The 12254-nt window shown below is 43.5% G+C and overlaps 1 protein-coding gene across 2 annotated transcripts in view; it reads right to left on the minus strand.

Annotated features, from left to right (window-relative positions):
- The window catches only part of dhh (desert hedgehog signaling molecule), a 10183-nt gene extending 5364 nt beyond the window's left edge, over nucleotides 1–4819 (minus strand). The window contains exons 1-3 of one of the 2 annotated variants that reach the window (XM_019895607.1): nucleotides 4084–4819; nucleotides 3974–4011; nucleotides 343–604 (exon numbers count right to left, since the gene is read on the minus strand). In XM_019895607.1, the coding sequence (XP_019751166.1) occupies nucleotides 343–604; nucleotides 3974–4011; nucleotides 4084–4366 (583 nt within the window). In that variant the 5' untranslated portion in view covers nucleotides 4367–4819. Of the gene's footprint in view, nucleotides 1–342; nucleotides 605–3973 lie in introns of both variants that reach the window. The other variant, XM_019895606.1, reaches the window with a different exon arrangement.
- Nucleotides 4820–12254: the final 7435 nt, after the last annotated feature.

The following is a 12254-nucleotide window of genomic DNA, read 5'->3' on the forward strand; positions in this document are numbered from 1 at the left end:
TTTTTGAAAAGCCCTGAATCCCGGGAAAATCCGGAGGACTTTCATCTCTGGTTCTTAAATAGTGGCGGAGGGACAACTCATATTGGCTGTGCGCGTGCGTCACTGGGCCCCATTTTGGCCACATTAAAAAAATCAGGAAAACTGCAATGGTGAAAAATGGTTTAGCGCTTGTAGCTACACAAACGAGAAGTACATACTTCTGTAGTCTATTTAATGATTACCTTCAAACATGTACTGTATTTCGAAACAGTTGAATTGTTGTTATTTTATATTAAATGTCTGGTAAAGTGCTTTGTTACATGTCTTACAATGTCTTTAAGTGTGTTTTAGAAGTGATCTTACCAGCTTTGACAGAGCAATGGATGTGATATTTTGACTCATAGTGGACCCAGTCAAAGCCCGCCTCTACAGCCAGCTGGGCGAGCAGTCCGTATTTGTCTGTGTCTCTGTCGTCAGTCGTGATGTCCACAGCCCGACCTTCATAGTGCAGAGATCCAGCAGGGTGGTGACCATCCTCGTCCCAGGCCTCTGTCACCCGGAGGTGCACCCCTGGCCACTGGTTCATAACTGCAATCGCCAGCCTGTTCAAACATTCCTTGCAGCGCTACAACAAGAATCAAGCACATCATCAGCATGTCATAAAATAAAACACATGAAATGTATTTTGTGTGTGTGTGTGTGTGTGTGTGTGTGTGTGTGTGTGTGTGTGTGTGCGCGCGTGCGTGTGTATATACACACTTAGTTAATCACTTTTGAATGAAATGATAATATATGGCGGCATAGTGAGCGACTGGTTAGCATGTCCGCTTCACAGTGCAGCAGTTAGTGGTTCGATTCTGGCCCCCATGCCTGCATGGGTTTTCTCCCGGTGCTCCGGTTTCCTCCCACATTTCAAAAACATGTTGACTGAACGGTCTAAATTGTTCCTGAGTGTGATTGTGAGCGTGAATGGTTGTTCGTCTATGTGTGACCTGCGATTGGCTGGCAACTAGTTGAGGGTGGGACAGGCTTCACAACACTCGCAAGGAGAAGCGGTTCAGTTAATGATGGATGGATGATAATATACATATAAAAATGAGAACTGTATTGTTGAAATTAATGATTTCACATGTAGATTTTATTCTTTTTTTTTGTCTTTGAAAAATTCCTGGCCCAGTTGTCTGTTTTGAATATTTAAATGTGACCCTTGCGCATAAAAGTTTGCAATGATTCCCAAATTTCACTTAATTTGTCCCCAAAATATGATTTGTTGATTACAAATTCATATGGGTTCCTCGGTCCTTGCTTGGAACGTCGAGTGACGAAGAGAAAAATTAAATGGTCCAGCACGCCCACAACACTCGCGAGGAGTTGGCAGAAGCTATCATAAACCTCTCTATTCACCTGTTGCCCTTCGGCCTGCAGAATATGTCAAATAAACAGGTCACATTTCAGAATTTGAAAGTAGCCTGCTTTGTGGGTGATTTGAGACGAGATCATCAATAGTTGATTTTCATTCGTTTTGTGACTCTCGGTTTGCTGTGGCCACAAGATATTACATGAAAATGGGTGCCTTGGCCAAATAAAGGTTGGAAAACACCGCAAAGAGTGAATTGTATCGAGGATACAAGCCGCCCCTAAATAGGTGTATTCTTATTTTTGTACACTAGAGAGCGCTAAGAAGTTTCTTGACGGTGACTGAAGCTGCTGTGAAATTTACACCAGCAGGATTGAACTGTACTAGTGCTGATTGATGGTTGCTTGTTCGTGTATTGAAACTGGTCGGGTACAACAAAGCTAACACTCTTTATTGTACATTTAAATTTCTTTATTGAAAAATAAAACCTAGGTAAAAAGGAAATGTGTAATAGTTATTCGTTTCAGTATTTGTTGCTTTTATAATGCTAAAAACCAATAGAAGTGTAAATATATTGAATGGAATAGTTGTCACACACAACATGATCAAAAGTGACTCAACTTGACGTGCATCGTTCAATCAATATTCTCAGAGAAACAATTCTCAAAACTTTTCCCTTTGAACTTTAGTTCCGGCCTCAAGCACCACACTCCAGCAGTGTTGATTTGTGAGGTCCCATCAAGGTCCATACAACTTGAGCAGAATATTATCCTCTGAGATGATACGTCAAAGATATGCGACTCATATTTTTTAAATTTGGCTTTGCAAAGCTTTTCTAAAGGTAATGCTTTAACTTTGACAGCCCTAAAATGTGTGTGTGCGCGCGCGTGTGTGTGTGTGTGTGTGTGTGTGTGTGTGTGTGTGTGTGTGCGCGCGTGTGCGTAGGGGTATCTCAAATTCATTTTTGTCGTGAGCTCAATGTTTAATCGTCTAATTATATTATTAGAAATACTCTGTTAATGTTTTATTGCATGTGAAAATTTGAAATGTCGACACAGATCTTGGCAAGGATAATGGAAGTTTGACACACATGATTTGTTTTAAAATTAGTTATAAAACGTGGTAATGGGCCAGATATGTGGTCAGAGCCTTGAGTTTGACACCTTAAAACATAGATTGCTTACTTTTGAAGCGATTGCATGTCATTTGTTTCAACTAAATATGATAAATATGAATATAGACTGATTCTGATATTCTGTGCTTGGTGCACTTGTACGCGCATGTTTGCAGCCCACTCAAGGACAAGTGCCCTACACTTGTTTTCATTTATTAACAGCGCGTTGAAGTGTGAGCGTGGAATTTGAATTTGACTCCGTTTCACCATTTCAACACTTTCTCTCCCATAGTTTAATTGCTTGTCTGCTGGCACAGAAATTTCTTCTTTCCCTCCTTAAATAACCAGGATATGAGAAAATGGCTACAGTAGCCGCATTCTTTTGCCTTTTTGACAGGGTGACAGAATAATCAAGGCCGTTCTCTCCTTTGCCAGCTGCAACGGTGGCCAAGCACGAGTTTCACCCCTGAGACATTTGATCAGAATTATGACTCCTCGGCCTCCTTCTTTTGGCATAGTTGCACTCTGGCAGAATGACTGTGTTGATGCAGAAAGTGATGCACTCATCCGTCGGGATGTTGCGAGTCTTGTCTTCACTTGACTGAACAGCATTTGTGTCGAAGCTAAGGAAAGAGCCGTGGAAGGAAAGAAGCTGTGGGAGCAGCCGGTCAGAGCATGGGAGCGAGCGCCACTATGCACAAGGCAGATGGGAAAATGTATTGGCATGCACGCTGGAATGTGACAGCAAAGGGTGAGAAAGAAAGGGACAGAAAGCAAACTCGATACATTTTCCTCCCAATGCCATTGAAGAGAGGCGTTTCATTGTCACAACTACAATAGTGGCTTTTCCAACGGTGCCATTACTTCAGCAGGCGGGAATTTCGTATAGGCGACCTCTCCAAGTGTGACGCACAATGAGCGTCTTTCACATTTGGGCAAAAGAGGGGCGCGCACACTCAAAAGTGGGCATGAGAAGGGCACACATCACAAGCACTGATATTCATCACAGAGATTTATAGCCTAAACAAGCAAAGCAAGGCACAGCATCACCGGAGTGCAAAGCATCGCTTTCCCACCGCATGTGCGGAAGCGTGAGAAATAAAATTTGGGCTTGGAAGTCAACCTTGCAGAAAGTTGCAGGTCCATCCAGACATACACCCTTCAAACTGCTGGGACAAAAATAGTGGGTTATTAAAAAAATTACAAAAAATAAAACTTACTGGGTTATATTTAACCCAGCTCTTTTCATAGCAGAATGGCCAGTAATAAGGTGTCTGGTTCAAGATTAAAGGGAGCTGCACGTTCCTGAATGGGGATTTTGGCCTTTTAAGGGGGGTGTAGACTTTTTACTTATTACATTTTTTTATCTTAAGAAAAGAGAGGAGAAATATGTTTGTTGGTGCTTGGAGCTGGGCAAGGTCGAAGAATGAATGAAGGTGATGTGATGTTTTTGAGTGGTGCACAGTAATAGGAGTGTGAACATCTCTCATTGGAATGGAAGAGTAAAGCACAGTAAGTCCTACCTTAGTCATGAAGCGGTCTGCATTGGTGTTCTCCTCATCTTTGAAAACAATGTCTGGGTTGTAGTTGCACACCAGCTCGTTGAAACGTTCCGAGTTCCTCGTGATCTTACCCTCTGCCCTGCCGCTGGCCCCCAGGTTGTTCTCGGAAAAGTTGGGGAAAAGCTGCTTGTAGTGCATGGGCGTGAGCTTCCTGGGCCTGGAGCGGACGCCGTAGCCCGGGCCCGGCCCGCATCCCTCGGCCAGGCACAGACAGGTCCACAGGGCGAGCAGGCCCAGCCGGGTGCTCCGGGCCCAGCGGGGCTGCTTCATTGGGGAGGCTTGATGCTTCAGGTGGGAGACATGTAGGCTGGGGTCACAGCTTGGTCCATTCCAAAACACTGGTAGTTTGAGCATAAAAACTCAGTTGGTGTTAGGACATCCTTTACGCTTGAGATGGAACAGGAGTCGGAACTGTAAAGCGCAAGTTGATGAACTTCTAAAATCTACAACGCCTTTCATGAAGGCTCTCTGCTCCGGTTGTGCTCATGATTATTAGCTGATTTAAAGCCACCTGAGCACTTGAAGTCAGCTTCATCTTGTACCTGTCATGTCGCGACAGCTCTTATACAAGTGGCGCCCCTCTGCAGTCCCCACGCAAATCCTCCTCGTGCGCCACGGCATGCGCCGCAAAGTCCGAGTCATGAAGTCATCCTCTTTTGTCTTCCTTTTCTTGGGCCCTGCAGCGTTGCTGCGCTCCTGGCCACCTTGCAGCAGCCATCGGGTCTTATTAGAGTCGGCAGCAGATTGCCCTCCCTTCCTCTCTGCGCGCTCCCACTGCGCCGGGACAGCACACGCCTCCAATTCAACCTTTGAAAGGACTTGATTAGTCCACTTGTGTTAACACAATGACACCACTCCACCCCCGTCATCCTCTCCTACTCACAACATTTCGGACATATCAGATCGGGACGCATGGGCCACTTTGCTTGCATCCAGCTGTCAAGACAAATGAGGTGTAACAGTTCAAATGCACTTTTGGCTCATCAATCAATAACCAGGAAAAACAGGTCAAATGTTTGGGGGAAGGGGGGGGTGAATCAAGTGCATGTTATTAATAGCTGGACTTGAAAGTGAAGAAGTGAAGGTCATGCAGAGAAAACAAGTTTCCAGCCTTGACACCCCCAAAAGTCTCCCTTACTTCCCGTGTTTGAGGAACTGAGTTGGTGCCCCCAAGACCTTTGAGACGAAAACACTCGAAAACAACACCTTTGTTTTTATCCATCTCAGAACAATAGCCAGGAGAACATTCAAATGTGCCTGAACATCATGCTATAAATCAGAATCAGAATCATCTTTATTGGCCAAGTATGTAGAACACACAAGGAATTTGTCTCCGGTCCTATAAGCTACACTAGTATTGCAATAACAAGCAACTACGATAAACACAGACATGACAACTAAGCATCAAAAGACCTTCCGTAATGTATGGGTACCATCATGCATTAGTACCACTCAATGACAGCTGTGCAACAATGTGCAAAGTCATTGAGCAGAGACAACATGATCAGTGGTGCAATACAATACTATGACGGTTGTGCAGTTGGTGCAGATAATCGTTGCATTATTTTTTTAAGTGACCAGTAGCAGTAATTGTAGTACAACTTTAGGTGGGGAATTAAACAGAAAGTCATTTGAGCGCTTTAAAGTGTCTGGTTCTGTGGAATACAGCATTAAAAAGAGGAGAGTGCAATCATTCGCAGTCCCAAGACTCAGCTCACATCTGCAGTCACTGTCCATTGGGACCTTGACATACGAGTTTAATAACGAATTAAACCATCACCACACTCGTAATCCCGACATCAAATCATCTTGCTCCATTGAAATGAATAGAAATGTCATTAATCTGTTCCAGCCTGCCCCCACAAGAAAACAACCAAAATTGTGTAGTGTTTTGTAATATGAAGATTAGCACTATATTGTACTTTATTAAAACAACAACAACAACAGAAACAGCCATGACATAATTAAAGAAACTGTGAAGAAAGACCTTTTTCCCACATTTTTTTCTTCAGTTTTATAGACATTGTGCTGCTTCTTCTGCTATGCACACCATGGCCACTTGGGAGCAGTACAATACGGCTATCCATGAAGACAGCCACAGCTCCGCAGTAACCAGCATTAATATTAGTCTTTCTTTGCAGAGGATGAGGAAAACATGTCTGTTATCTGTCTAAATGTGTTGCTCAATTCTTATGTTTAAATATCAGTTGCTTGAAGGATTTAACATCATTTTACACTGATGGTGTTGATACATACCAATGATAGTCATTGGTATGTGCTTTTGGTACCTGGGGCCTTCAATGGGGCCTTTGCCCCAATTCAACCTTTGAAAGGACTTGATTAGTCCACTTGTGTTAACACAATGACACCACTCCACCCCCGTCATCCTCTCCTACTCACAACATTTCGGACATATCAGATCGGGACGCATGGGCCACTTTGCTTGCATCCAGCTGTCAAGACAAATGAGGTGTAACAGTTCAAATGCACTTTTGGCTCATCAATCAATAACCAGGAAAAACAGGTCAAATGTTTGGGGGAAGGGGGGGGTGAATCAAGTGCATGTTATTAATAGCTGGACTTGAAAGTGAAGAAGTGAAGGTCATGCAGAGAAAACAAGTTTCCAGCCTTGACACCCCCAAAAGTCTCCCTTACTTCCCGTGTTTGAGGAACTGAGTTGGTGCCCCCAAGACCTTTGAGACGAAAACACTCGAAAACAACACCTTTGTTTTTATCCATCTCAGAACAATAGCCAGGAGAACATTCAAATGTGCCTGAACATCATGCTATAAATCAGAATCAGAATCATCTTTATTGGCCAAGTATGTAGAACACACAAGGAATTTGTCTCCGGTCCTATAAGCTACACTAGTATTGCAATAACAAGCAACTACGATAAACACAGACATGACAACTAAGCATCAAAAGACCTTCCGTAATGTATGGGTACCATCATGCATTAGTACCACTCAATGACAGCTGTGCAACAATGTGCAAAGTCATTGAGCAGAGACAACATGATCAGTGGTGCAATACAATACTATGACGGTTGTGCAGTTGGTGCAGATAATCGTTGCATTATTTTTTTAAGTGACCAGTAGCAGTAATTGTAGTACAACTTTAGGTGGGGAATTAAACAGAAAGTCATTTGAGCGCTTTAAAGTGTCTGGTTCTGTGGAATACAGCATTAAAAAGAGGAGAGTGCAATCATTCGCAGTCCCAAGACTCAGCTCACATCTGCAGTCACTGTCCATTGGGACCTTGACATACGAGTTTAATAACGAATTAAACCATCACCACACTCGTAATCCCGACATCAAATCATCTTGCTCCATTGAAATGAATAGAAATGTCATTAATCTGTTCCAGCCTGCCCCCACAAGAAAACAACCAAAATTGTGTAGTGTTTTGTAATATGAAGATTAGCACTATATTGTACTTTATTAAAACAACAACAACAACAGAAACAGCCATGACATAATTAAAGAAACTGTGAAGAAAGACCTTTTTCCCACATTTTTTTCTTCAGTTTTATAGACATTGTGCTGCTTCTTCTGCTATGCACACCATGGCCACTTGGGAGCAGTACAATACGGCTATCCATGAAGACAGCCACAGCTCCGCAGTAACCAGCATTAATATTAGTCTTTCTTTGCAGAGGATGAGGAAAACATGTCTGTTATCTGTCTAAATGTGTTGCTCAATTCTTATGTTTAAATATCAGTTGCTTGAAGGATTTAACATCATTTTACACTGATGGTGTTGATACATACCAATGATAGTCATTGGTATGTGCTTTTGGTACCTGGGGCCTTCAATGGGGCCTTTGCCCACTTAATCCACCTCTTAATGCAAACAATACAAAATATCAATATTACAGTGAAACTCCTCTACAACGAAATCATGTTTGCAGCAAGAAATTTTTCACAACAGGGGGTTTTTCACTGTAGCAAATTTGATATCAGATGTAAGCGCACACACACACCCACACACCCACACACACAAACGTATGTGTACACGCACACACAAACGTATGTGTACTCTATTTTTATTCCAACAGTGCATAAGTATGAGCACACACTGATCTGACACTTGATATTGTCAGTGTAGAAAGAAAAAAAAGGGAAAGAAATTGCGAAATTTACGATCAGCATTCACTTTCACTTACCTCAATTTCTTGGATAATGTCTTTTATTTTGCTTGCTCCGTCTTTCATTTTGACCACTTTTACCCTGTCTTCCAGCATCAGAGCTCTTCTTGTCTAAGCTGCTTGACATCCAAATGTCCGTTTTGTAGCCATTTTAGCAATGCAACGTCCATCCTTGTCTGAATCTAACAATAACAAATACTTCCTGGCATGCAATGAACTTTTAAGCCAGCCACGGGACGCTTCGTAGTCCTCGATGGCCATAGTTAGCTCTCGAAGGCTAAAAACCTTACCCCCGACTGGAGCGCTTCTCTCTCATTAGCGCTCCAGTTAGCGTAAGGTTAGCGCTCCAGTTAGCGTAAGGTTTTTAGCCTTCGAGAGCTAACTATGGCCATCGAGGACTACGAAGCGTCCCGTGGCTGTTTTTAGCATGATAACAAGTAAAGCATTCGAGGAAACGTTCGTTTATTTGAACGTCCGTCGAGCCACTGGCGCGCTAATGAGAGAGAAGCGCTCCAGTTAGCGTAAGGTTTTTAGCCTTCGAGAGCTAACTATGGCCATCGAGGACTACGAAGCGTCCCGTGGGTGTTTTTAGCATGATAAAAAGTAAAGTAAATGTCCGTATGGGGGGCAGGAGAATGGGAATTATGTTAATGCATGAAGATTTTTTCACATAAGGGGGTATTTTCGCCCATGTAGGTTTCGTTCTAGAGGAGTTTCACTGTATAGGGCAGCCAAGTCCGGTCCTCGAGGACCCCTATCCTGCAAGTTTTAGATATTTACTTCCTCCAACACACCTGATTCAAATAATCAGCTCATTAGCAAGTTTTGCAGAAGCCTGATTACACTCCTGATCATTTGAATCAGGTTTATTAGAGGACAGAGACCTCTAAAAAATGACCAGACTTGGGCAACCCTACTGTAGGGCAGCACGGTGGGAGACTGCAGCACATCCGGCTCACATTGTAGAGGCACAGGGTTCGAATCTGGCCTCGACCTTCCTGTGTGGAGTTTGCATGTTCTCTCCGTGGCTGCGTGGGTTTTCTCCGGGTACTACAGTTTCCTCTCACACTCCAAAAACATGCATTGTAGGTGATGGACCACTCTAAACTGTCCGTGGGTGTGGATGGTTGTTGTTTGTCTATGTGTGCCCTGCGAGTGGCTGGCCACCAGTTCAGGATTCCGCCTATTGCTTGAAGGATGGGTCACTACTCTAGAAAAATGTAATATAACAGGACGCAACTGTGCCCTGTACACATCATCTGGAGTACTCCACAATCATGAAAAAAATAGATTTGCATTAACTGCAGTGCTCTTGCAAAGGTTTCAGACAAGCACCCCTCGCTGGGGAAGGTTCCAGAAGAACCCAGGATGTTATAGGGAGGGGTGGCAGCGGCGGTGAAACGGCATTTTCCTGTTCTAATGAATAAACAAGGCCAAGCACAAGTTTGGCACAGGCAGCACAGATGAGAGATGTTGGCCTCCTTGACAAATCCAGGGCCTTACTCAGACAAAAAGATAAAAAGTAACATTTAATTCTTTGCCATGTCGACATGTTTCATCAAAGCAATTTGAGAATGCAACATGAAAGGGAGAAAAGGAAGGAAGCAAGCATCTGTGGGATGGAGATGGAAATAAAGTTGTGGTTATTTCTTTTTTTTCCCCCTTCTTATTTTGGCGCCTAATCCTTCTGCCTCCCCCTTGTTGCCGCCTTCTGCTTCTTGTGAACTTTTTACTCCCCCATTTCAGGATGGGAGTACATGGCCGGGTGAGTGTTTGAGCTTCCTGCACAGCCACACAAATGCAAATGACATCCACTGGCTAGCTCCAGATGGCACCTTGGTTTTATTATCCAAAAACTGTTTTGGGCCAATTCGGTGGCAGCTTTGCAGACCTATGCGATTGCATTGGCAGAAGATCATCTGTAAGGACATGGGCTTTGGAACCACAGGGTTATGGTTCAAGTCCCCTTGTAAATAGTATATTTACTTAGGTGTAAGTACTCTTACAAAGGGGTAGAAAATATCCGCTAAGTTTCCATGGGAAGTTAGTCTTGGGAATTTTACATTCCAGTGTCCTAATTTTCTCCATTTTTTTTCACTTCACTTGGGTGAAAATTGCTCATAACACAAAGCAAAAAAAAAAAAAAACCCAAACTAAAATAAAAGTTTGTCCATTAATTATTTGAACTGCTTCATCCTCACGAGGGTCATGGGCATGCTGCAACCCATCACAGGTGTTTAAGGCAGTTGGCGGGGTACACCCTGATGGATGCCAGCCAAGCACAGGGCACACATTTGGGCACTGTTTTAAATTGAGAAGTAAATATGCAATGTGTTTACTTAAACACAATATAGTGATTCACTTACAACATGAGAATCTAAATAAACAGTGTCGTCATTTTCTTGACTGTACCTCCACATGGCTCTACAAACTCTGCCTAACAATTTAGCAGAGGATTGCCATGACCAGGGACAAAAAAAACAATCGTCCAGCTATATAGCTAAATAAATGGTTTTTGTTGTTGTTTTTTTTAATAATTACCAAAGCTTCTTTGTTGCCTCTGCAGTTTGTGTGACATTGAGTTGAGTTTCAATTTTGTTTGTTTGAAAGTGTCCTTGATTTGATGTGGCTTTCTTTCCCGGTTGAGCCAGTAACCATTATCTTGCTGCCCCCCACATGTGGCTACAGCATAACAGTTTTGGAACAACGTATAGACACCAGGTCCACCTGAGTTTTCCTGGCACGTCATATGTAAGTGACCCGCGGTTTTCGTTTTCCGTCATAGTAGACACTCGACTGCACGGACCTGTTGTTAAATCAAATGTATGCGTTGGAACAATGCTGGGTTTGACATCTCAAGCATTTGTCTTGCCTCTCGGAGCCGAACAGACGCTGTGCGGGTTCCACTTCCTCAGATGGAGGCCTGCTCGAGGGGTCGGGGGGAAAGAAAAGTCAAGGTTCTGACAATGTTCCAACACCCATCCTTTCTTTCTTACTGCCAAGCGGCATCTCTCACTTTGTTATCAGCGCAGGAAGAAGCAGGGTGGGGTATTCGGATGCGCTTGCACGCCCACAACGGTGTTGCATCCAACTTTGGCTAAGCGTTTTATTGGTAATACTTGTCAACTATGCACAAAGTTAAGCATGCACACCAACACGTGAGCTTATATTTGAAGGAGAGACGGTGAGGTTGAGATCTTGTACTGTGGGGCTTGGGGGGGAGGTGGAGGGGGGGGGGTAACAATAGATTGAAAAGGGTGGAACTTCCTGACCCGTGACAAGAAGGTCAATGGATAGATATGATGCTCTACCTTGTTTTGTGAACCTGACTCAACAACTATTTTTATTTCTTTTTACGTTTAGCATCTGCTCACTGTGTACTATACTCTTTTAGAATCATTCACCTGGCCAAAACAACAACAAAATAATAATAATAATTGAAAAAGAAAAAAAAATCACACAGGCCTTCCCGTGTGAAGCAAGTGTGCCGTGAGCGTGCACGCAGGATGCTGGCCAGAGAGTGCGAGTGCCATTATCAGTTGATTAGCCAGCAAGTCTCGCCTTTTTCCTGTGAGCGCTTCGGTCATTTGCGAGCACACAAATGAGGGTGCAACGGCGTCTAATTCGTTTTGGCATACAGTTCAAATGGCTCGCTGTCAGGAAAGCTAATCTGCCGCCCCCTCCCCCATCCCTTCATTCTTATGTTTTGACAATAAAGATAGCCTATCTCATCCCGTTACGAGCAGCCTGTCTGCTGCCTTGTCCAAGATATGCCTGACAACCAGTCTGATGGTGTGTGTCACCCAATGGGACTGCTGTAACCTTTTGATTGCACCACCACGGAGAGTTCATATTCTTGCTGCAGCGGGAGGCGCACTCCCAAAGTTGAATTAAATCAAGACCGATGCGAAACCCACGTTTGCTGTGATAATACCCCTTGCGCAAAATATAGATTCACAGGGATAAACATTCAGTTGTTTAATTTTGTAGAAAAAACTTTGTGGCTTTGAAACAAAAACAACTGTACTTGTTTGTACCAACCAGAGTGGGGGGAAAAAAATATTGAATCACTCAATTTGAGGGGGGGGGGGG

Source organism: Hippocampus comes, unplaced genomic scaffold (assembly GCF_001891065.2).
Source record: "Hippocampus comes isolate QL1 unplaced genomic scaffold, H_comes_QL1_v1.1 scaffold113, whole genome shotgun sequence".
In the NCBI taxonomy this organism is placed as follows: domain Eukaryota; kingdom Metazoa; phylum Chordata; class Actinopteri; order Syngnathiformes; family Syngnathidae; genus Hippocampus; species Hippocampus comes.